We start from the raw sequence: 26,608 nt of genomic DNA, 5'->3' as shown, positions 1-26,608 counted from the left end.
GATGTGTTCAATACTCTCATACAACATTTGTCATAACTGCAAGCACACCAAATCTTCCGGGTGGTACTTGCATCGCTTTGTTACACAGATGATACTTTCACAGCTACACTGCCCAAAGTTGAAGATGGTTTCTGGAGCAGGTGGCAGAACCATTATTTGAGGTGCAAGATAGAATCATAGAGTTGGAAGGGACCTCAGGAGGTCATCTAGTCCAACCCCCTGGTCAAAGCAGGACTAACCTCAGCTAAATAATCCCAGTGAGGGTTTTGTCAAGCTGCAGCTTAAAAATCTTTGAAGATGGAGATTCCACCACCTCCCTAGGTAACCCATTCCACTGCTTCACCACCCTCCTAGTGAAAAACTTTTTCCTAATGTCCAACCTAGACCTCCTCCCCTGCAACTTGAGACCATTGATCCCTGTTCTGTCATCTACTACCATTGAGACCAGCCTAGCTCTATCCTCCCTGGAACCCCCTTTCAGGTAGTTAAAGGTTGCTATCAAATCCCGCCTCATTCTTCTCTAAACAAGCCTAGTTCTCTCAGCCTCTCCTCATAAGTCTTGTGCTCCTGCCCCCTAATCAATCATTTTTGTTGCCCTCTGCTGGACTCTCTCCAACTTGTCCACATCCTTTCTGTAGTGGGGTGGCCCAAAACTGGACACAATACTCCAAATGTGGCCTCACCAATGCCAAATAGAGGGGAATAATCACTTCTCTTGATCTGCTGGCAATGCTCCTACAAATGCAGCCCAATATGCTATTAGCCGCCTTGGCAACCAGGGCACACTGCTGACTCATATCCAGCTTCTTATCCACTGTTACCCCCAGGTCCTTTTCTGCAGAACTGCTGCCTAGCTCGTTGGTCCCCAGTCTGTAGCTGTGCATGGGATTCTTCCATCCTAAGTGCAGGACTCTGCACTTGTCCTTGTTGAACCTCATCAGATTTCTTTTGGCCCAATCCTCCAGTTTGTTTAGGTCCTTCTGTATCCTATCCCTACCTTCCAGGGTATCTACCACTCCCCCCAGCTTAGTGTCATCTGCAAACTTGCTGAGGGTGCAATCTACCCCATCCTCCAGATCATTGATGAAGATGTTGAACAAAACCGGCCCCAGGACCGACCCCTGGGGCACTCCGCTTGTGACCGGCTGCCAGCTAGACATGGAGCCATTGATCACTACTCGTTGAGCCCTATGCTCTAGCCAGTTCTCTAGCCATTTTATAGTCCATTCATCCAACCCATACTTCTTTAACTTGCTGATAAGAATACTGTGAGAGACCGTATCAAAAGCTTTGCTAAAGTCAAGGTATATCACGTCCACCGCTTTCCCCACATCCACAGAGCCAGTCACCTCTTTGTAGAAAGCAATCAGGTTGGTCAGGAATGACTTGCCCTTGGTGAATCCATGTTGATTGTTTCTGATCACCTTCCTCTCTTCCAAGTGCCTTAAAATGGATTCCTTGAGGACCTGCTCCATGATTTTTCCAGAGATTGAGGTGAGGCTGACCGGTCTGTAGTTCCCGGATCCTCTTTCCTCCCTTTCTTGAAGATGGGCACTATATTTGCTTTTTTCCAGTCATCAGGGACCTCCCCCAATTGCCACGAGCTTTCAAAGATAATAGCCAATGGTTCTGAAATCACATCAGCCAACTCCCTCAGCACCCTCGGGAGCATTGCATCCGGCCCCATGGACTTGTATATGTCCAATCTTTCTAAATAGTCTTGGACCTGTTCCTTTAGCACTGCGGGATGTTCACCTCCTTCCCAGTGCAGCAGTCTGGGAGCAGACCTTGTCTGTGAAGACAGAGGCAAAAAAGGCATTGAGTACCTCAGCTTTCTCCACATCCTCTGTCACTAGGTTGCCTCCCCCATTCTGTAAGGGGCCCACACTTTCCCTAATCTTCCTCTTGTTGGTAACATACCTGTCCCCTTCTCTCTCTCACCAATCATTGTTGATAGGCCACCTGAAAATACTGAACTGTTACATGATTCCCTATTTACAACTGATAATTAGCACATTTCAGGTGCTGCCTGAATGAGGCCATTGGTGGTGGCAGTGTCTCACTTGTTTTGTTCTTCTTAGCAAACAACCTGTAGCTTACATTATCCAGAGATGCTTGCTGATTGTACTACAACACAATAAAGGTATCAGTTAGCCAGAGGCTGCTGATTCTGGAAAAAGCTGCTGTTGGGTTGGATGGCAGTTGCCTATCTGCAAATCTTGCTAGTGATACTGAGCAAGGACTACTTGATTTAGTTACTGCTTGGTTCTTCATTAACTAAACTCTTAGACTGGCATATCATTTTGAGTGTTTCTTCTCTTTGCACTCAAAACTGCTCACACTGTAGGTACAGGAGCAAGCTTATAAATGACAGCATGCAGTTAGGCTACTGACACACCACAGCTAATATTTCACACATGTTCTTGGCATGGTTCTTGGCACAAAATTTGGGGGGGATGGGGGGGAAGAGTAGTATTCACCTAGCACGTGAATAGCATAGGGCCTCCTGCGAAAGAAAGGGGATTGGGGCAGGGATCTCCCTCCTCTCTTCTCAATACCTTGGACAGCACTTTCCTCTGCATCCATGTACTTTGTCATACCTTCTTTGCGGAGATCAAAGGCTGCATTCCACACATTTGTTTTGTCATAGCTGTTACAGCTGCCATAAAATGTGCAGTCAGGTAACCCTGGGTCAGAGCCTTATGTTTTGTGCAAAGATGTCGATGATTCCTACTGTCCTTGTTTAGAGATTGTTCGATGGCCATGTCATGGCATACACTACTGATGAGTCTGGCAGCCTGGTACATGGCTCCCTAATTATCAGTGAGGGCACAATAAGGCACTAGGACAGCCTCGTTTGGCAACTGACTGATCTTTGACTACTGGTGGTAGATATGCCAATGGCCTGTGAAGGGATGTTAGATGGGGTGTGTTTTGAGTTATTACAGAGAATTCTTTCTTGGGTGTCTGGCTGGTGAGTCTTGCTCACAGGTTCAGGGTTTAACTGATTTCCATGTTTGAGGTTGGGAAGGAATTTTTCCCCAGTGCAGATTGGCAAAGGTTCTGGAGTTTTTTCACCTTCCTCTGTAGCATAGGGCATGGCTCACTTGCTGATGGATTCTCTGTACCTTAAAGTCTTTTAAACCATGATTTGAGGATTTCAATAACTCAATCATAGGTCAGGAGTCTATTACAGGAGTGGATGGGTGAGGTTCTGTGGCCTGCGTTGTGCAGGAAGTCAGATTAGATGATCATATTGGTCCCTTCTGACCTTAGAGTCTATGAACCTATGAATATCTGAGTTCTCCTCCTCTAGAGGTCTGACTTCTGCTATATTTACACAACCCGATCTAACATAATTCATATGACGACACTGGAAGTCAAATGGAATCATCTCTGCAAATGTCTCAAGCTCCATGTACTTGTTATCATCTCTCTTTGCTTCTATGTGATCTGTCAGTGGTTGGGAGAAATCCGTTACATTTCCATCCTGGGAAAACTATGTATCTGAACTGTTTTTTCTTTGGATAATGCAAGTGTCCATGAGCTAGTGGAGAGCTTGGGCGCTGTACATCGTCTGCCACAGTATGCTCTGTTTTCACTCTGTTTTCTCTGTGAGCTTGCGCCACATCGTCAAATGTTTCAATGCATGTTCGAGGTTTCTCCAAGATGTGTCTCTTCTCATCTTCTGGGAGAACATCATTGTTCACAGAATCACCAAGTGCCAACCACTTCAAGTGATCCATCAATGCATTCAAGGGTTTGTGGATTCTAACGCCATGGTTATTTGCTTTCCCTCTTAGAGCATGGCTGAAGCACCAGAGATGCTGGCTTCCACAAAGATGTCTTTAAACCCACTTTTCTGCATCACCCTGCCTGCATCACCCATGAAATTGATTGCACAATGCATGCCTCTCATCTCAAGGTGGTCATCATGAAATCTGTTTTGATTTCTCCATTTAATCAACTGTGCGTTGCAGTAGATTGCTTCACCATACACGACATAGGTCCAGTCTTACAGTGGAACATATCCTGAAAATATTTCATCATGATGTACACTGTGTTAACATCAGTGCCAATGAAGGAATCATTGGCCAGTAGCCAATATTCATAAAATTTAAAATAGAAAAACTTCTCTAAAATTAATCCATTTGACAAATGACAAATATTTTGATATATTACATGGTACATACAAGCTCATACTGCCTTGTGACTACAGACTTTTGCTTTAACTGATGGAAAAAAAGTATATGAAAATGCATAAAGTATGTCCCATGGGGCTAAATACGTCCCAAACTTTCCAAAACTGTACTATTTTGAATACATAATTGCATTATCAATTTTATTTAGAAGCTATCTGCCAATTTTGGTCAAAATCAGACTGTTTCTTTGAGTTATGGCCCTTTTTGTGATTTTAATTTTTTCCGGACTGGATGCTTGAAAATGTTTAAACATTACACGATACAGAAAAACTGCATCACTTTTACCATCTACATCTATCCTGTTGATGACCACCAGATATCCTAAGATGATGTGACAGAAATGAAATTTTTCTAGCTGATGGGTTACCCATACTCATTAACAAGACTGATTTTTAAAATCTGGCTGGTAGACTATTAATAAATAGCTTCCCTGCATGGCAGCTTGAGGAATCTCTGCAGTAGCCGAGACTAAATGCCATTTCACAGCCCTAAATAAACTTCTTTTGCATGGTCATGAAGTGTCCCATTAGGTTTGCCCTGTGCAGAGAGGAAGGGGAAGGCTAGAATGCTAGAATGCTTTAATAATGAAAAGGCTCTCAAAAAGAGTTGCTTTTTTCAAGACTGGTATACATCCTTGGGGCTGCATGGCAAGACAGACTGATCCTAATGAATGAGGCAGAGCTTTGCTAATATAGTGATTTCCTGACAGGGAGGTTTTGGTTAGAAACGTGAGGCCACAGCACTCACATCTTGGTGGTTGGTTATTCTTTCTGTAGCAGTTCCAATCAGCTCAATTTACAGGTCCAGACAAGCTTTTTCTAACTGCCAAGCCTAGAACTCCACCTGGGATCTGACAAACCTGGCTGGGTTTTTTCTGCCTCTGACATCCATCGCCCATAATAAAAATTCAGAACCAGAGTTTAGATGACAAGTTTGTCGAGGATTCATTAGGCAGAAGAGAATCCACTTTGTTCTTCTGCAGGTGAATGGGCTCTTCACGGCATACAGGAGGAACATCTAGGACAGGATTCACAGGGAGCTAGATGGAGCAGCAAGTACTCCAGTGGAATTACTCACATGCTTCAAATTTAGGCACATACGAAGTGCCTTGCTGAATCAGGGCCCAAGCACGAAGGTATAAAAATAATTTTTACATCACCACTCACTAGTGACTCTAAACTATGTTTTAGCGATCTGATTTTTAACTCTAGTAATACTACATAATAATGATCTTTTATGGAGAAGGATCTCAATATGCTTTACCAGTAGATTTACAAACTAAATATAGTAGAGATATCACTGAAGTGTAGCCTGGCCTAGGGTAAAAACACATCTACTTCACAGTGCGCAGCCATAAGGCACAGCAATTTAGAACAGGAAGTGAAGTATACTGTGCCGCATTGAAAACTGCTGGGAATTTAGGTAGGCTGAAAACACCTAGTATTGGCCACTGTCAGAGACAGGACTGTAGACTACACTGACCTCCAGATAGTCTGAACTCATGTTCCTGCAAAACAGCACGAGGCTTTTCTTTGCATGTGCCTATCTGATCTGTCATGCTCGCTACTTTGTGGGTCTGTATATATGTAGGCTCCGCTCCACTCTGTGTCATGGTAAGGAATCAAAGGATAGTGAAGTCAGACTGCCAGATGGTGGGGGTGCAGGGTGAGGAAATGCCAACCCTCTGTGGGCAGTGCTTTGCGGATAAAAAGGAACCAGCCAGGGAGCAGCTGCTCTCTGTGCTGTACTGCAAGAGAATTTTCATGGCAATTGCTGCAGAGGCCACTGCTGTTTAAGGCAGGACAAACTTTCTCACTGAGGCTTGCACATACCATTGAAGAGGGAGGGGAAGACATAGCGAGTGGAGCCCAGCTAATGGGAAGCTGCCATGCTGTCCGTGCAGGGGCAGGATGGGAGGAGTACGCTGCTAGGCAAATCATATGTCCTGAGATCTCAGGGAAATGGCTAGGTATTCCCTGTGACTTTTTGGGCAGCATGCAATCTGCAGGCTACACTCCCAGCTCTTTGTTCATTCCCATGTGGCCCTGATTTCAAATCTCTTTACTGAAGCTGAGATCTCTGACTGTACATCCTCCCCTTCTGCACTTGCTCATGTCCAAAGCAGAGAATAGGCCTGTAGTGATCAATGAATCAATCACAGATCTACTGAAAGTGGCTATCGGAAGAAAAATCCACTGTATTTCCAAAGTGGCTTTGTATTCACTTTCTTCCTGCAAAGTCTGAAGAGCTTTTTAAGCAGCTCTGTTTTCTTACCTTTGTCCTCGGCGATGACCTGAACTAGCTCATAATCCTCGACTGGGTCAGTTTCCAGGTTGTGTTTTGACATAGCTCTCTGAATGACAGCTGGAGTCTTGTCTTGGCTAGTCAACTGGAAAAAGAATTTTGCAATGAAGGGCTTTTCTTCACTTTTCTTATTATCTAAACATTGTAATGGATGTATAAAAGTCTGCTCTGAATTCATCACTGGGTCAGGGGATGAGTTTCCCAAAGCACTGAGAAACTATTGTCTCTAAGGAATTAAACAGTAGCTGAGCACTAAAATGTGCTACTTGTAACTTTTTTGAATTTGTGTGTTTTATTTAGGAAGATACATACTGCATCAACTGAGAGATCAGTAAATAACATCATTAGCTCCCTTGAGCAAATGTGTGGAGAGATGAGATGTCATTTGTACTTGCCTTAAACTTGCACATAAATAATTTCTCCATCTGTTGCTCAAATAGGCATCAATTAATTTGAAATCTAATGGGGTAAATACTTTCTTTGAAATCTTGTGCAGGTTTTTTGGCCTTGCATCTAGTTTCCAGTGTACTGTGGAAGTGTGTCACATGTTCTGAACAAACCTAGGGCCTCATCTGAAGCACACTGAAATCAGCAGAAAAATTCCCATGATCTTCAGTGAGATTCAGGTGGTTCAGGCTCATAGTTCACTGCTCTTTGAGGGATCAATTCCCTTTTAAAAAAAGTTTACTGCAAGCTGCAATATCTTTATTTGGTTCACCTATTCAAAAAAAATATTTGGAGTGTTTGTTCTGTAACTTGTGGGTGAGGTGAGGTGAGGTGAGGTGAGGTATGTAATGAAGTCAAACATAGGAAAATTGCCCAGCCCATAGAAACACTGATAGCATCAGTGTTGTATGTGCCAGCACTTCTTTTGTGGCACCACTCCCAGAGCCTTTAAGTGTTGTCAGTCCCTGGTATAAGAAACCACCGTGAAGGGTGCTCTCGTTTATGTCTATAGCTACAGGAGATCATTCAATCAGCTGAGATCCCCTGGACATAACAGAGTCCCAATCAGGCCACTTTGTTGCAGGCTGGAATGAGGGGGTGATACAGAAGCCCCTATAATAGTCCTATGCAGCGCATTCATTGATAGATTGACTTTGCTACCACTTTGTGTCAGCAGCAGCTGCACAGCTGCAAGTCTGGTCCATGGTTTATATCCTGACAGGTTTTACAGAGGATCATCTACACCAGGGCAGTGTAAGCGGAATGAGAGGGATTTTAAATGGAGCTTTAGGATGGAAGCATTGCTGCACAGCTGGTAGTTTTCATTATAGAGGGAACACTGCTCAGTTCAACAGCTTGTCAGACTTTCCATTGCACAACACTTAGTTTCAGGGGAGTATAACCCTTGAGAAAAAACTTTCTTCCAGGAGGAACGTTGGTGCATGCAATCTCAAACCTGCCACAATCCTCATTTAGTTTAGAACATGAAGTATAAAAATTTGTTATTTGTATCTTCCCTCCCCAAAACTAACATCAGAATTGGTTAAAACTTTTCATGTGGAGAAAATCTGGATGAAATTTGGACATTTTTCAAAATGAAATTTTCAGAAAAATATTTTGATATTTTAAGTATTTTCCCATTTTAAAAAATTTTCATTCTCAATTTTCCTTTATTGGTTTTAATTATTTATGATTTGGGGAGGGAGGCTGTTCATTTATCATTTTGATTCAACCTTCAGGACTTTCTTTCCATTGCCAGTTTTGACTCGTCAGCGCAATTATGGTGTGATTTTTCAAAGTCAAAAATACTTATTTTTGAAAATTTTAGTCTTTGATATTGAGAAAAATGTTTTACTGCAATTTTTTAAAATCTCTGTGGAAAATATTGATAAACTAAAAATAGATCAGTTTCCAAAACCCATGCAACAAAAAACCCTGTTTGAAATTTTCACAAAATTGGTTTTGAATTTTCAACCAATTCTAATAAATACAAATAAAACTTTGGATTTGGAATAAAGATTATGATCAAAATCCAGATATCATAATGATGGATGCATTAGAGATAGGTTAGATAGATAAGATATGATAGAAGGATATTGTGTTATATATAACACCATCTTACAATTGTATGCTCTTTGTGATCCCTGTATAGCTAAGAGCTAGTTATTATTTATATAACTTCTTTAATTAAAAAAAAAACAAAAAACTCGAGAGGTGTGTGTGGGGAAAGGGGGGTATGGGTGTGTGGAGGGCTGGGGGTGTCCATTACTAAAGTGCAGCTACCTCTAAAAGAGGAATGCAGTGCACATTGACCAGTAGCATTACACAACAATTCGGGACAAGTAATGAACTGGAGCCAACTGAAACCCCAGTGGGAACGTTCTGTGAATATTGGAATGCAGGAATCAAGGGCATGACGTGGCCCCTAGCATTTAAACACTTAGCTGCTTTGATTTGCACCAAGGCTGAGACCTTGCATATAACTGGTTACCCTGAACAAAAACGTATCAGTAATAATAAAAATATTTAGTTCTTCCACATCACTGACCATGATACTCTTGTACATGTTGCCATTGTTATCTTCTATGCTGATCCGGATTATGCATGTGTCTTCGTTCTGCTGGTTGTAAACAGGAGGCAATACTGTTGAGGTAATGGATGTGATGGAAATGGAGCGCTTGTGGATCTTGGGATTAGAAGTTAAGGAAGTAGGAGGTGAGACAGGGTTGGTTAAAGATGACACACCTGAAGAAGACGTGTCCATGGAATGGATGGAGGAACAAGAAGAGGAGGATTCAGAGAGCTATGTGATGAAAAGTAAATTAAGAAAAAAAACATACAATTAGAAACATGACCATGAAATTTTCATTTCCAGGGCAGGGGGCAGGTGAGAGAGGCACAATCAGGAACACAAGTTATTTTAAAGTTCATCCCAGGTTTTCTAAAGTTGTTAGTGGCATTCTCACCTCTGCAGGGAGTAATCTGATGATTTAATATGCACATTAAAAACTTTCCCACCCACCAACCCTGTTCTGTATGGGTACTTGTAGGAAGCCACCGTGGCCTCCCATGGAGCCAGAACCTGGGGAAGGCCCCGAGAGCTCTGACTGGCCTAACGCACACCCGGCCCCAGAGTCTGCCCGGCAACAGGAGACCCGGGCCGTGATAGGGCCACCCGGCCAGGCCAATTGGCAGCCGCGGGGCGGAGCCCCAACAAGAAGGGGAAGGATAAAAGCCTGGCCCCTGAGCTCAGTAGGACCCAGACTGCTGCCGGAGGCAGATGTGCTGCCCCGCCAGCAGAGGCCTAGGCCAGAGCCTAGCCGCTGCCTACGAACCCCGGCCCCACCTGGGACTGGGGATTGGATAGGGCCCTCGAGGAGCTGGACAAGGCAACCCGGCCAGGACGACTGGGCCGAGTTACCCCGAGCCCAGGGCCGTGCTCTGGGACCACCAGACTGGACCGAGACCCCAGAGCAGCCCGAGTGGCGGACACCCCCGGAGGCCGGGCCAGATTTGGAGGAACTGCCGGCCGCCGAGCCCCTCCCTGCAGCAGGGCAGGACTTGGAGGAGCTGCCCGAGGCCGGCCCGCTCCCCTTCTACAACGACCTGGAGGAGCTGCCCCCTGAAGAGGAGTTTCCTGCCTTACCCCCGGTCGACGAGGAAGGACTAACAACGCTACCCCAGGTGGACTACCTTGGGACACGGACGCAGCAGGTACTAGGGTCAGGGGGAGGAAGTAGCCCAGGGACAGCCACGGCCTGTGGCTGAGTCCGCCGTATTGCCGGTGTGTTGCGGCGGGAGCCCTGCCGGCACAGTGGCAGCCGCTTCTGCCACTGCTAGGGCCCTGGGCTGGGACGCAGTGGAGACGGGTGGGCCTGCGTCCCCCTCCCCTTCCCCCGTTCCCTAGCCACCCCAGGAGAATTGCTCTCCTGACCCCGCCTGAAGCTGTTGCCTCCTCTGCTCACCCTGCCTAGGGGTTGGAGCACTAGACTCCTGGTTCGCTCGCCTTGCCTGAGGCCTGAGCGATCTGCCTCTGCTCACCCTGCCTTGGAGGGGCCTTGCCTGAGGCCTGAGCGATCTGCCTCTGCTCACCCTGCCTACTCCTCCTGATCACTCGCCCTGTCTGAGGGCCTGAGCGATCTGCCTGCTCACCCTGCTAGGGGTTGGAGCAATAGACTCTTGCTCACTCGCCCGGCCTGAGGGCGAATTAACAAGACTGATCTCGCCAAGAGCGAGCTATTCCCCTTGTAGGAAGCCACCGTGGCCTCCCACGGAACCCGAAACGCCTACAGTACTGCTAGACTCCACTACAGTACAATACATGCTTTATATTTTCGGCTGCTCTCTGTAGAACAGACCAGCAGGTGGCAGCATAGACAATGAACCAAAGGAAGCTGTGGGATGCCAGACTTCAGAATGAAATTGGTTTGGGGAGAAGTTCCAGAACAGCAGAGAGAGTTCAGCGGAAATCTCTGTCATCACACCTGAATCAGAGGCCTTCAAAAAGGGAAGTGGGCTCTTTTACTAGGTGAAATACAAACAGTTAAGTATCCCTAGAACATCCTTTTCCTCACTGGCAACTCTGCTTCCTTTTCTTCACTCCCTTCTGTTCACCTAGTCCTCTTTATCTGCCTTTGTAATGTCCTTGCTCCATTCTTTTGTCTCACTCACATCTACATTGAATGTTGCACTGATTTAACTAAATGTATGAATTTAAAATGATTTAGTTAAACTGGTGCAAACCCCTGGGTGGACACATTTATTTAGGTTTAAGAGTGGCTTATTGCAGTTTAGTTGAAGTCAACTGCAAACTGGTTTAAGCCAAACCACAAAATGCAAGAACTGGTTGATGATACCCCATACTGACAAGACCAGATGGAGAAACGCCTCCTTTTAGCAAGGTTAGTAGCTCTTGTAAAAGGTTTTCCACTATTTAGCAGAATCTCTTGAACATCTTTCAAGCAAGCCTGTCCTCTATTGTCTAGCCATGGAGCATCCCTGCAGTTAAGTGAAGGGTGTAGGCTCGGGTGGAGTGTGACCATGATCCTGGGAGTTTAGGTCTGAATACAGTGGAAGTGAAACTGGAGGTTTCACTGACAGTGCCAGGAGAGTGGAGAACCAGTGCTGATGGGCCCATGCTGGGGCTATGGGCATGACACTGGCCTGGTCCTGTCTTTTCTTTAGCAATACCCTGTGAATGAGTAGGACTGGTGGAAAAGCACAGAGGGGCCTGCCTGACCACATCAGTAAAAAGGAGTATGTTATGGAACCCGATGAGGTCTGACCAACACCTTGTATGACGGTACTAATACCTCCCTATCTCTACTGGAAATACCTCACTTGATGCATTCTAGGACCGCATTAGCTTTTTTCATGATATCACATTGGCGGCTCATAGTCATCCTGTGATCAACCAATACACCCAGGTCCTTCTCTGCCTCTGTCACTTCCAACTGATGCGTCACCAGCTTGTAGCAAAAGTTCTTGTTATTAGTCCCTAAGTGCGTGACCTTGCATTTTCCATTATTAAATTTCATCCTATTTCTATTACTCCACTTTACAAGGTCATCCAGATCTTGTGATATAATATCCCAGTCTTTCTCTGTATTGGCAATACCTCCCAACTTTGTATCATCCGCAAACTTTATTAGCACATTCCTGCGTTTTGTGCCAAGGTCAGTAATAAAAAGATTAAATAAGATTGGTCCCAAGACCGCTGCCCTGCATGTGCCATTTGGACCATCCCTTGACAAGCCAGTTGTCTAGGTAGGGGTAAACCTGCACTCCTGATCTTCAGAGGAATGCAGCTACTACTGCCAAGACCTGTTTAAAGACGGTAGGAGCTGCCAATAGGCCAAGACATAGTACAATGAATTGGTCATGATTTTGATTTACCAGAAATTGGAGGTACTTCCTCTGAGCTTGATTAATTAACAAATGGAGGCAGGCATATTTTACATGGAGGGCAGCATATCAGTACCCAGGATCGAGGGAAGGGATGAGTAGAAGCTAGGGTGACCATGCAAAAGTTTTATCTTTTTTAAGAATTTGTTGAGTTGATGCAACTCTAAAATTGGTTTAAGTTCCTCCTTCATATTAGGAAATATCAGGCATACATTCCTTTCCCTGTGAGATGACATGGAACCTCTGTGGCTCATAAGCAAAGGAGCAATTGAACTTGACAGTGATCAAATGACAATGATCCTTAAAGAGGGAGAGGTAGGGAAGGATAGAAGCAAACTGTAGAGTATATCCTACTTCCACAGTGCTCTAGACCCATTGGTCCAAAGTAATCTGAGACGAAGCACTGTAGAAAGACGGGGTTTGCAAAGGTGAGGGGGTTCGTGTCTGGAGATATGGAGACTGGTATATGGCCCATCAAAATGCAACTTTGCAGTTCCTGCATTTCTAGAGGGGCCTGGAGCAACTGGAGGGGGAGGCCTACAAACCTTGGACCTCTTTTTTGATAGGTTTTGCCAAGGAGGAGGAGTGAAAAATTGGTGCGTCTGCTGTGGCAGATAGTGCTTCCTGACGGGGGCAGTTCTAAGCACTCTAGAGCCACCCTGAAGTCATGGAGGTTGGCATCCAAGAATAGAGAAGGGCATTTGACTGTCAAGTCCTAGATAGAGCTGTGTACTTCACAGGGAAGACCACACGACTATAACTAGGATGATCTATGGATGGCCATTGCAGAAGCCATGGTTCTAGCTGCTGAGTCTGCTGCATCCAGCCCTGTCTGCACTGATTTTCTTGCAACTAGTCTACCCTCATTAATTAGGGAAAAGAACTTCTATCTAGTATTCTCTGGGAGCAGCTCTCTGAACTTGTCCTTAGAGCCCCATAAATTAAAATCGTACTCCCCAGCAGAGCCATTGGTTAGTGATATGCAGTTACAAACCCCTGTTGAGTGAGTATAGGACAGAAGGACAGACGCACGCACACACAATGTTCACAAAGGCCAAGAGGAGAACTTTTCTGGTATAGAACAGAGTTCCAGTGACCATCGTGGAATGTAAGAAGGACTAAGGGAGCTAGGGGCAGCTCTTCCCTTTATACCTGCACATGGTGGCATGCATCAACAGGGGAAATGTGGAGCCACCCAGTGGATACCACTGAGGGGAAAAGTTTCTGATGGCTGCGCACTGGTACAATCCCACGTGCAATCCCTTTACACTGAAATAAGAGTGTCCACACAGGGATTTGCACTGGTTTAATTAAACTGCTTTAGTCAAACTGTGTAGACAAGGCCTCACTGTTGGTTTTACTCTTCTCTGACTCCCCTCTGGTTGGCTTCTCATTTTAATATTTTCTTCTCTCCTCCTGCCATATTGGTAGAGGCTCCTTGCAGCCTACAGTATGGGCAGTATCTACCCTATTGTAAAATCAGATTATGTCATGATAGTTCCCCACACCTTTTTGTGTCAGAGCTGCTACCCACTTCCACTGGGCCTTAGGCTTTGTTTTCACTGCCAAAAAAATGGTGTGTTTTTACAGCAGGATAACGAACGTGCATTAGCCATCCTGCTGTAAAATCCTAGTGGAGACAAGGCATTATAGTTTTACTGCATGGTGAACTAGGTGAGGTCAACCACAGGCAGCGGTATAGTGTTGACCTCACCTACCTCCCTCTCGGTAAAAACTACAAGTGCCTTCTCTCTGCTAGGATTTTACAGCAGCGTAGTTAATGCGGGTGAGCTATCTCACTGTAAACAACCTTGCCTTTTTTGAAGTGAAGACATAACTTTAGAGTGGTTGGACTTTTTACTGAGCCCCTGGTTCTGCTACAGAGTTGTCTTTTCTAGAAGCAGCTGTCTCCAGTGATTCAGAATGGTGAAAATGTCTAAGTGTAGATGAGCTCATTCAACCTGAGATATTCTTGGAGGAAATGTCTTGTTGCTGGTTCCAATTGCCTCCAGAAGGCTTCTTCCCTGTTTTTTTAAAAAAAGGGAAAATAGAAATCCTCTAGCTCCTTCCTCTCATTGTCATTATCACATCCACTGGGCCTCAGGAATGCCTCAAGAATCTGATATTTGGACACACACTCTTCAGTCTGATGGTCTCACTGCCATGAAGCCAATAACCTCCCATCATAAACATGCCATTACAGACAACTCCATCACTCCCATCACAGTGTCTTGAGAGAAGCAGATCTAACAGTGTGTTATTAAATGGCAATATGACTACCTAAAAACCTCACCAGATGCCACAAGAAAAGCTGACCCCAGAAAATTAAACATTGTTCCCCGTGTGTACATGCTATAGATCTGGCAACACCCAAAAGCTGTTCATAAAAGGAATCATGTAAAAAGTCTGACCTGGATCTTTCCTACTCTCATCACATCTATTTTTAAGGATTCTCCCATTCCCTTGAAAGCAATTCCTTGGTCAGTTGTAACACTAGACACGAGTGCGCAATGGACCTGAAAATTCAGCTACTGCTTATACAACGAGCGTCAACAATTCATCGGGTATCTATACTGCCTGCTTTCTGAATTAAGGGCTTAGACCGTACCTTCTTCTGAGGTTCATCAGGAGTGTCTATAGGGGTGATGCAGCCTTCTTCCCCCTCAGAGTGGTTCGACTCGCACGATGATACACTGACAGAATCCATGCTTTCGCCAGAGCTCCCACTTGGAGTTGATTTGGGCTGCTGTTTGGTGGGCGTGCTATTGGTGATCACATCTGCTCCCAGAAACAGTCTGGCAAAGAATTCAAAATATGCCAGGTAAATAAAACAACTAGGGAATGTTGCTGAACTGAGCAAAGAGATGACACATGATTTATGCATCCTATGTGTTATTTTGTTTCTCCAGTGCTCTGTTGTCCTGGCGTCATCCACATTATATGTACGATTTGCCGTAAGGATTCCTGAAACACCAACACATCAGGACTCTAATAATATACTACATAACATAATACAACACCTGATGTAATGTGTGAGGTGGTGTTAGTTAGAGTCCATTACACTCATTTCAATTCCCTTAGGCTTGGTCTACACTTACCTCTGCGACTCGGCGGCAGCCGACGGGAGTTACACAAAGTACACAAAGAATTTGCGTAACTCCTGTCAACTGCTGTGCTTCTCTTCTGCACGCCATCTTCACTGCACTGCCCCAACAGGAACCGTGTTCCCATCAACGCAGCACTACGCCGCTTGTGGGGGTGGATTAATAACGTCGACTTCTGGATCGACTGAGCGGGTCTTCACTGACCGCTCAGTCGATCCAGATAAATTGATATGACAGCGGCGACTTTGCCGCCATCTGTGTAGACATAGCCAGAGTCTCACTGACCAATGAGCGATTAATTTGGTGTAACTTACACACCAATGAGCCAGAAGATGGTGTAAATTAAAGTCAGGGGCAGCCTACTTCAGTTCACACATTCTTACATTTTCCTGTTAGTTGCTTTTCTTGCTTCTCTTCTGGCCCTTCTGAGTCTAGAGGCAATCTAATTTGTTCTGACAATATGCTGAAAGGGTGAGGTAAATTAAGTTGGTGCTGACATGGCATCCTATCAGCTGACAGAACCCAGAGCGGTGCCATCTAACATCCCAGGGAAGAATTATGGCAAGCACTATCATAGTATCAATTTGCAAAATATATTCAGATTGCAGGTACCACAAGTTTTAAGACAAAGATCACACAACAGACATAAATACCTTAGCCTAACTACCCTATGCACATTTACAATATAAGCACTACAGTGGAGTATGGTGGGAAAAGGAAGGATAAATCCAGAACTCAACAGTGACACTTACCATACACGGTTTAGCCACAATGCCAGGAAGAAAGAGTTAAGACAGACAATTGCATTCAACACAGCAGCTTCAGCCTCCAGCACTTACATTTCCTCACCTCTTCATAACCAACTCAAATGGACAAAACCAAACACAAACACCATCCTGTCCAAACTGCTACCCTGATCTTATGAGGACCACTATTAACATACACAGTTATCAATAGTCTATTGCTGAGGACCCTAGATTGCCACAGAGCTTGCATGAAATTTATTTTTGTCCATGGTTCTGAGGAACACATGTGAAAGACCAAAGCAGGAAAGGAGGCGTTAATAGCCAAGTTTCAGTCTTAACAGTCCTGATGCTGGCTATAAAATTCATCTTCTCCTCTTGTCCCGACCATGTCAACCCTTCTATGAATCCTTTCCTTTCGTCTCTCATATCACGCTCACCTTTGAAGCTCTATAATATTTTTGCTGATCCCCCTTGATTTCTGCTCCCATTCCCCCCTGCTTTCCCTTCAGGTCCTCTCTGTTCATTCTTTAACCTTTGTCTCTTTCATTGACTCTTGGCTCCATGCTTTTTTCCGCTCCCCATGATCTTTTGCTTGAACTGCTAAGCAACGTTTCATATTCATCTGTCTGAACTCGAGTGAACATTTCTCTGGGTTGACAGCACGCACATACTTTACAGGCTGGTTTGCAAATTATTTAGATGACTAAGTGTGATCTTGTTATAAATGGCTCTAATTTGCATGTTAAAATTCCGCAGGAATTCCTGACCAACACCAGCATCACTGAGTTTATAAGTGGGCCCTAATTTGTTACTTTTCCACCCCCCAAACAGACTGGTACCACTGAATGATTCATTTCTAAACTCTTTTGGCTGTAGTCATCCTATGTATTACTTGGAACAATAATTCAGTAAACAGTTTCAGACAGAAATATGAACTTTTAGATGACAGTGTCTCTTTAAAATGATACAGTATATCAGATTCCCTGCCAAGTTCCTTGTCTGGTGAAATACATATTTCTTGTTGGATTTATTGAGGACATTCCTCTACTAATTCACCAGATGCCATTAACCCTTCTGTCATACTCACAAGCTGAGTCTCTTCACCATACTCTTCCGGGGTTTTGGTGATGTGGTGTTAGTGTCAGCTGCTGCTTCTATCTCACATGAGAGGCCGTAACTATGCACAGAGAAGATTTGTTTATTTGAGGGAGTTAAATATAATTTGGTTATCATGCAGTATGGCCTCAGACCGGCAATAATTTAAAGAGATATATTCAGTTACTCCAACTTCAACAAGAGGTTATAGCAATGCAGCACCGGGAAACATCAGCCTGCACACATTTTACTTTGAGGAAGGGAATATTTGCTTTCTTTACAATAGTTTAAAAAGAATTAAAACATGCCTTTTTAAAATCATATTAACCATCTCATAAAAGCAAATTAAGAAAAGGGATTATACAGTGCAGCTCAGGACTGAACACTGCCCTTTGACAATGAATTTTACAGTACTCTGAGGTATGTACCATAGGCTCACACCACTAGGTATTACTGCACATACTGACTGATCGACATACAGGTCAGACACAGCATGCTATAACTTTTCAAAGTTGAAAACCCAATTCCCAATCTCAAAACGAAATCCTGCAAAACTTTAACCAAGTTCTCACCAGCTGTGTGATAAAAGGCACATATTTGCTTATCCTTGATTGACAGTATGTTTAAGATACTACGAGAATGTCTAAGCCAAACATAGCTCACGCAGATAGATGGGAGGCTGGACGTGAAAAACATGTTCCCTTAACTGTATTGATAGTCTCACCTCTCCTCCTCTGTTAATAGCCGCTGTCTCCTGAACCATCGGATGAATTTTTGGTCTGGCATCATGCAATAGCTATTACAGGCAGATTGCAAGAGCTTAATTTGGGCGATTACTTCAAATTCCTAAGGAAACCAATAATCAAATAGGAATTTTAATTAGAAATCAAAACAAAGACAAACACAGACTCAGTCACATACAAAGCAAGGATAAATGGGCAGAATACATGCACCAATAATCACAGGACAAACTAAAGACTGCTTCATCCTTAACTGAATCCCAGGCATTTTAGACACCACAAAGCAGTTTTTCAACAACAAAATCTCTTTTGTTTTCCTTAACAGGTTTTGGTTTTCGCAAGTTTCATCAAAGCTCCATAGGTTTCTCTTTCAGTACAATTGGTTCTGAGAGAGACAAACTCTAATGTGAGTTTATCACTATCTTGTATCTTGTGCAGCCATTTACACTTGTGTAACTTGAGTGTAAAATGCAATCCCTGGTGTGAATGAATGGAGAATTCGGACTTGGTATTGTTTTATGCATGCTTTGCTGAGGTGTAAATTACAGTCCAGGGTGGAAGGCAGTGCAGACTCAAGACCTAGGAACTGGACTGAAACTACCAACCAACCATCAGATGGCAAAAACTGGAACTGGACAGGTGATTTAGAAACAAGAATTTGTGTGTCCCTCTATCAATACCCCGATTCATCCAGTCATAAATAAAAGCCAAGTTTATGATGTGGTTTAGGGAGCTGGGAATCACTTAAGAGTAAGGAAATGGGCCCTATCACAGCCAAATCAAAGTCTGTACTGATTCTCTGAAAAGGAGATTTGCCTTTGGCTTGTCTTTATTTAGACAGATGTGACCCAAGCATATTACCTTCTAAGCAGCTTTTCTTTACCTATCTGTGCAACCAGTGCAGAGCAGACTGAAAAAGAAATTTGATTTCTCAGCCCCATATCACCCTTTCATTGACCTCCGCATCCTTTCTTTGGATCCAATGATGCTGATTAACACAGCAAAATAAGGAAGTTTATGAGGCTTGGGCTGTTTTCTAAAAACCAAACTTCATTTACTAACAGTTCTGCTGTTGACACATTGGATTTATGAGATAACAGACTTCTTCCACTGATGTTCATGGGCAGTGAATGTATATTCCCTATGCATAAATGTCCTATAAATATGCTGACCAATACTTAAGACTTCCTTTCCCCCAATAGCATCCATCTAACTAATGGCAGTCTTTCCTTCACTCCCCACCCTCTTCAGGCTTGCGTGAACTCACATATACAGAGGTCTATTGTTCTTTCCTCATTTGCAGGTAACTCCCCTTGAAATCAATGGTCATTGGGCATGCACAAGGGGAAAAACAGTAAATCCCTAAAGTAAAGTAGAAGCAAGATTCCCTAGGACAGAGTGGCAGTCGTGGAAAAAGTTCAGACTTACCCGCCTCCTCTTTTCAAAGTTTATCAGCCCACCCTATACGAAGAAAAAAAAAACACAGACCAGTGAAGAAGCCAAAGTGCATATATTCAACTGCAGTGTAATAAAGTCAAAGACTGGAAGAAGTGACAGTGCTGAATTCAAGCATATGCTCCCTTTGAGCAATCACCTTGTAGAGACCTGAGTTTTCCGACTGGTGAAGAATTTGACAATCACATGCTAGTCTCTAGTAGAGATTTGTCTCCGGACTGAATGGCAATCTGATTAAGAAAATTTCAACATTGGAACGGGTGTATCAGGCATGTTTTAGCTCAGCCTGATGTGCACTAACAGAGCTTTGTGTGTGATAAGTTTGCTTCACTTCCTCCTGCACTATACCTGGCTCATGCCAGTGTTCTCAAACCTTGAGTTTGTAAGCACAAGTAAACACACAGGGACACAAAACTGGCAAACAAAACCAATACAGAATTAAGTTTTGTGTGTATCACAGTGGATTACTTTAGTTCAGCCTTGCAAACTACCAAGAAAATTTAACAGCCCATCCTTACCACAAATACCAAAAATATTCAAACTTGAATACCTAAAGTGTAGCTCCTAAATCCATATGTAAGCACCCAAAAAATGTGCTGATTTTCAAAGGGGTTGAGTACTTGCAGCTCCCAATGACTTCTCTGGGATTGAGGAATTTCAAACCAGGCCATTTTTATTTAGGTGCCTAAATATAGATTTAAGAGTTTAACTTCTAGCAGTCAAGTTTCAAAATGCTGGCTTGGCCATGCAACCCATCTTCCCCCAAATCAGCCCCTCCCCCACTCTCTCGCCACTCCTTGGTTGCACTCACACTCACCTGGCAACACACTCACTCATCATTCACCTGTGATTTGTCCAATTCTCTCCTTCACCCTTAGATTCACCCATTCTATTAATCCTTTGGAATGCTATGGTCCCATCTGGAGCCTCTGCCCCCTGGTCAGGATCTCTTGGGCCTGCCCTTCCCTGCCTACACTATGGTTGGACAGCTGAAGAAGACAGAGGCCACAAAGGCCTTCAGTGCTCAAATGATTATGAGCTGAACTAAGACCATGCTGAAGAGCTTAACATCTCAAATTAAAGAGCTGAACCTAAAACATTGTTGTGATGTTTGGTTTCCGAACATGGAAGGGGGAAGTTTACATTTTTAATTTTAATTAAAATGAAATAATAAAAACTTCTGTACTCTCATTGTTTTTTTCAAGCAAAACATACATTTTGAGCATAAAGTGCCACACTTAAGAGTGTCCTTTTAAATAAGCTCCATTATTAAATTTAGCAAAGATCTTTTTTAATAATAAAAATATTGCTCATCCTCCCCATCTATAATTTTTGACATCAAAAACTGCTCTATATGTTTGTGAATGTTTCACATGAGGATGTGATAAAAGAACACAGTGAAACATACAAGACCAGCAGGATTTGTACTCAATCATGACTAGTAGATTAGTTGGCCCAGTTATCACAACAGCAAGGACAGGGGTTTCAATTAAAGAAGCTGTACAAACCTACCTCTATGCAGTCCTGCAACGCTGTGTCAAGCATGGTCAAGTCTGTAAGAAAGGTGCCGAGGTAGGGGACCGTACCCTGCATGACTCCCTGTAGACAATCAGAGCAGTGTCTGTTTAATTATCAGAGAAAGGCTATGAATTCTAGCCACCACTTTGTGATATAAAATATTATACCAAGTAGTCAGATGAAAACCTGCAACAAAATTCTGGGCCTGATTCTGTTCCATTGACACCAATAGGAATTTTGCCATTGACTTTAATGGGAGTGGGATGGGGCCACTGTTATTCAAATAAACAAATGGATATTGAAGAGTGAAGATATTCAGGGCCGATGCAACACTAGTTCCAGCCCACAGAATTCCTACGAGACGTCCTGTATGTGAAACAAGTGTAAAATATGCTAGAATGAGCACAAATGACCGCATCCCACAGCTCCCTTCAGATTGTGCAGATGGCTTCCGACACCCTGTGTAAACAGTCTTTTTCTATGGCTCACCTTGGTGGGTCTTTGTTTTCTAATGACGTTATGAAATCACGTGATTACATTCGGGTTTTTTTTCTCCATGCTGGGTACTTCCTACTTGGGATAATCATTGTGTTCTAATTAACTAAGGACTCTACTTTCAATCTTCCTAAGCCTTCTGCCTTGTTTGGAGTCAGGATTGTTTCTACATCAGTGAGGAAAAAATTCTCACTGCTACTAAAACCAGCAAGAAGATCCATATTTTTGCTAAACAAGCAAATGAAAAAATATCTAGAATATATTTTGCCTCCATTTCCCCCAGTTTCCAGTTCTCTCCCCGCAGTCAGTTTGCCCAAGAAAGCCATTTGTTTCAGCAAATGTTCCATGCTCAGTTTCATCGGGGTAAAAAGTAGTTTTCACTGGCAAAAACAGAAACAGGCACATCTTATGAAATCTCCTCCTGTAAAAATCTCAACAAATTCCATAAAAATTAAGCAGGTCTCTCAAAAACCCTGTGACTGTTTGTGTGTTTCATGAGATCCCTGGGAAGCAAATGACAATTTTGCTTTGACCAGAACTCATTTTCCAGTAATATAAAACTTTCAGTTTTTTTACAGTAAACATTCTACCAAATGAAAATTTGTTATTTTCACCCAATTTTGTTTAAAGGGTAATAGAGATTGCTACTGGAGTCTGAATAAGAGCTCCTACACAGCCTTAGGAAAGGCGACAAGTCAGTGGAGGCTGTGAATATCTGCCTGTATCCATCAATCATTTATTACTATCTCATGTGGCAGTTTGAATAAATTCCTGAAAGTCTTAAAATTAAGGCCCAAGTCCTCAGTCCAGCATCCAAGCTGAGAAGCTGGGCTGAACACTGGGTAGATGCAGGCAGAAATGAAAGAAGTAGCCTTAGGTGTCCTTGTTTATTCCTGCTGTGGAGAGAGAGGTGGAGATAGGTGCAACAGCAAATACTCGGGCCCCACCACTCCTCCTCCAATTCCTGCAGTTTTTTACAGCCATCAGCACTACCTCATTTCAGGCATTTGATGTATACCTATGTTTTGTAAATATATTTCCTGTGGCATTTTAGTAAATTCACAGGAGTTCTAGGAGCACAGGACAGCAGGGTTTCTCAAATGATCTGCTCTGTTACAGCTTAGAGAGACAAGGTGGGTGAGGTTATATCTTCTATTGGACCAACTTTGGTTGGTAAGAGAGACAAGCTTTCGAGTTTATGCAGAGCTCCCTTCTGCAGGTCTGGGAAACTAGAAGAAGAGCTCTGTGTGACCTCGAAAGCTGGTCTCTCTCAGAAGCTGTTCCAATAAAAGACATCACCTCATACACCTTGTCTCTCTGGCTACAACACTGCACGCAACAATGCAGTTTTGGCTGGGCAGTACAGCACAGACCATACAATATATGGACAGTACATAAAGATGTATTACGAGCTCCTGTTCATGTTCTGTTATATACTGAAATGTCTGCTTATTAATACACAGATATATATAGAGAGAGAATATTTCAGAGCATATGTGAAGAGGGAAAAAGTTAAGACTGAAAGTCCAACCTTCACTGTTTAAGTTCCTTAACACTGTGTATTTGATCAACCTCACTGTTGTATTAACTCCAGGGTTTTTGCATGGTATAATGCATGTTTTGCAATTTTTAAGTGTATCATCTGCTATGTGTTCTGTTTCTTAAAATGCATTTCTGGATTTTGCTTTTACGTATCGTTCACTAAAATGGGATTATCACACGTATAAATTCAGAGAGAAGAGGGAACAGGACACTAGACACACCATATCTTTCTGTAGCTGAAGCCGCCTTTGAGTCCTTTTCTGGTTCTCTTTCACACTACTGTCCAGATTTGCAAACTTGGATGTTCCTTCCTACGGAGTGAATGAAAGGGCAATTAACAGAGGATGTTATTGGTAGGACTGAAATATATAAAAATTCACCCAACCAAACCCAACACTCCTTGTGGTTCAGAAACATGTGCTTAACTTTTTTGTTTGTTTTAAAAAAATGTTGAGGCTTCTGCATGTCTTGGGTTTGTTAGAAACAATCATAGCAAAGCACCACACTGGAGTTTGTTTGCAAAATAGTTCTGGCTCAGGTGCAGCTAAGAAGAACCACAAATCCCCCAAGATTTCCAAATTCAAGAAGCTTGAATATGCATCATACATTTGGATTGTCATCCGAATGAAGCCTCTGGGCCTTTTGTCCTTAGACCTCTAACTTATTTCACAAGCAGCCGTTTTACAAATAAACATCTCTCCTCTGTTACCTAATATGCTGGTGTTTTCTTTTTTTATACAGTGATTCTATCATATGATGACTAACCTCTATGGTTTTCCAAGTAATACAGAGACATTCAGGAAATAAAAGTGTTTGTTTTTAGATTTGCACAATTCAAGGCTGAAAGACTTTAGTTTTCCAGTAACTGTATGAATGGGAGCCATATTTCATAATAGTTCTGTAGCCTTTGCCTTGTGATGTTAATTTATTTCTGAGATTATAACCCCCTTATTTTTAGTAAGAGTCCCAAAACAACAATACATAATACTTTGCACTTGTAAAGCTCCTTTGGTCAGAGGATCTCAAAGTTCTTTATAAATATTAATTAATCAAGACTCCCAACTATCAGATAGGTGAGTAATACTACTCCTATTTTATAGCTGGGGAATACAAGGAGTTTAAGTGAATTGCCAAGGTTATATAACAGTTAGTGGCGGAGAGAGAAACAGAACGAGGGGCCTTGACTCCCAACACAAGAATCACTCATGCACATGGTGGAGAAGGCTTGCAATGCTCTAGATATTACAGCTGGAAAATACCTCTAAGTTCACCCACCAAGCCACTCCTGACTTATTCCATACAGTACTGTGACAGAATGCTGGGCAACAGAAGCTGTACCAACACTCTAATCACTGATCACCATTAAATCGCCCCGCAGTAAACCTGAGGGGCAAAGCTGTGCCTAATTCATAGATTGGGAGGAGTTGAGGAGAGTCTAAAAGGCTAATGAGCTCATTAGCCTAGAAAATAGAAAAGACACAGGAAAGAAATGCTCAGGGGAGCAGAGAGAAATTGGCAGGCTTTTGCAAGTCAGAGCCAGGAGAGATCTTTTGGGGGAAGATCCCTTCTGTCTCCCCACTCCTTAACTGAATGAGCTAAGGACTGTATGCTTGTAAACACAGAGCTGTGCAAGTTTGTAAAGGGGAGGGAGAAAACTAAACAAATTGCACATGGTATTTGAACAGAGGAAGGTCTCTAAGCAGTTTGTATCTAGAAAAGAGACAGGAATGAGATGCTGCCCTGTCTTAAGTATATTCAGCTGTTTTGGTCCACTCCAGCTTTGGATGTCTCAAATGATGGGTCTGCACAACTTCCTTGGGGAGACTATTCAAGCATGTGGCAGTCCTCACAATTAGGAAAGAAAGAGACTTCCAGGCTTCATCTGAAGCTAGTCGTGAGGTTGTCATGTGTGTGCTGCAAAGTGGTATGAAGTTAGTGAAATAACGGAGAGAGATCATCATAAACTCACTTCATTACTTTTAGAATGGTTTGTAAACCCGCCTGCAACAACTGCAGAGTGAGATCTGGCAGGAGCAAATAGGTTTGGTCTAAGGGGTTTTTAACATTTAGTTAACTAAACTGCTCTGGCTAGATATGGACTTCTCTAAATATTTATTACTGCTTCACCTGCTGTAAAACGTTTTCTTAAATGAATATTAAATAACTATTGGCCGCCAGGTTTGAATAAAATCACCCGCCACCACTGTGCCTAAAACTCAGTGCTTCACATTATAATGATGAGGAGAGTTATAAATTCCTAGACAGACTAGATATAGACTGGATAAAAACAGACTGAATTAGACAGAACTTAGAGAAATCTAACTGAACCTTCCTTTAGTTTCTAAAAGAGTCATAACAACATGATTTTCTGCCAGTATTTCTCATTTTCAGGGGCCTTTGAACTTTTGGGGTTCACCTGGTTCTGACAGCAGAATTACCAAACTACTGCAACATAGACTAATGTGTTGTACTTCTGGCCACACACCCAGCAGGAAGCCTGCTCCTTCAAGATTCCCAGCCCTGTTTTGTAGTTTCAAGAAGGGGCGGATAGTTTGGACAAATCTCTTGGATTAAATCCTCCACTGGATTAAACTGGTATCACTCTCACTGCAGTCAAAGGAGATATGGCAATTTACACCAGCTGAGAATCTTTATGTTCATCTGTATTGAACCTTTCCAGAGGAAATTATGAGAGAAAGGCTGCCTAGAAGAGTGGTGTTTTTGGGAAGTACCTCTGCATGCTTTGCAGCTGTGCTATTTCGCAACTCCTTTCAGCAGCACTCCTCAGTGGGACAACAGATACACCTCTCTACAGCTTCCGCAGCACCTGTTCACCTGTAGACAAATCCTGCCATCCACCCCTGCCTCCCAGGTGTGTATGGCCTCAGTGCCAGTGGAACCAATGCAGTTTTGCTGTGCCAGCGAGCAGCAGGCCGCAAAAAGGTCACACAGGAGGCAGACACGCACACTCCTTGCGTGCCACAGAACCATGCTCTGAGGCTGCATACAAAGGAGCACAGCAGGGTAGGTTTTGGTGACTGGATAGGGAAAAGGCAGAGTTCAGCACTGACACAGATCATAACTCTTGCTCTCAGAGTCATTCTCACCTTCATTAGCAGCTCTCTACTTGTCAGATAATTGTCGTGGTCTGAGAAGATATCGGACAGCTCTTCAAACATAAGCAACCTGTCCCTAGGCAGAAGAGGAATTACGTCAATTAATGATTACGAAGCATCCTAAATGAAGCCTACATCATTATCTAGTTTTCCACAGTGGTGAAGGACTGGACAACAAACAATCAGCACTGAGACCCATCCCCTGAGGTGCAACGCCTATTGCAGCTGGCTCAGTACTTTGAATGACTGGGTCCATTTTTATTATCCAATATTTTGGTATCAGTTAATACAGAAGGCAACGTTTCAAACTGATCAATAGAGACATTTAGCAGAGGGGATGGAAATTCACTACACAGCAAGGTGATATTTTTTAATTAGTCTGAACTTGGTACCTATTTCCTTAAAGAAAAGAAAATCTACCCTTCTTAAAAGCAGGGGATG

The 26,608-nt window shown here is 43.2% G+C and overlaps 1 protein-coding gene across 6 annotated transcripts in view; it reads right to left on the bottom strand.

The window, feature by feature from the left end:
• Nucleotides 1–26,608, bottom strand: part of RGL1 (ral guanine nucleotide dissociation stimulator like 1) — a 154,259-nt gene that overhangs the window by 3,617 nt on the left and 124,034 nt on the right. For 4 of the 6 annotated variants that reach the window (XM_067535099.1, XM_067535098.1, XM_067535097.1 and 1 more), the window contains 9 exons: nucleotides 26,159–26,243; nucleotides 23,273–23,362; nucleotides 21,009–21,095; nucleotides 19,470–19,502; nucleotides 18,026–18,147; nucleotides 17,294–17,383; nucleotides 14,965–15,151; nucleotides 9,001–9,255; nucleotides 6,477–6,591 (listed from right to left, as the gene is read on the bottom strand). In XM_067535099.1, the coding sequence (XP_067391200.1) occupies nucleotides 6,477–6,591; nucleotides 9,001–9,255; nucleotides 14,965–15,151; nucleotides 17,294–17,383; nucleotides 18,026–18,147; nucleotides 19,470–19,502; nucleotides 21,009–21,095; nucleotides 23,273–23,362; nucleotides 26,159–26,243 (1,064 nt within the window). Of the gene's footprint in view, nucleotides 1–6,476; nucleotides 6,592–9,000; nucleotides 9,256–13,958; nucleotides 14,381–14,964; nucleotides 15,152–17,293; nucleotides 17,384–18,025; nucleotides 18,148–19,469; nucleotides 19,503–21,008; nucleotides 21,096–23,272; nucleotides 23,363–26,158; nucleotides 26,244–26,608 lie in introns of those variants that run through there. The other 2 variants (XM_067535101.1, XM_067535103.1) reach the window with 2 other exon arrangements.

This window comes from Emydura macquarii, unplaced genomic scaffold (genome assembly GCF_026122565.2).
Source record: "Emydura macquarii macquarii isolate MOO-44397 ecotype Brisbane River unplaced genomic scaffold, CSIRO-AGI_Emac_v2 contig_3477, whole genome shotgun sequence".
Taxonomy (NCBI): domain Eukaryota; kingdom Metazoa; phylum Chordata; order Testudines; family Chelidae; genus Emydura; species Emydura macquarii.
This window is presented reverse-complemented; position numbering and strand designations above follow the sequence as displayed.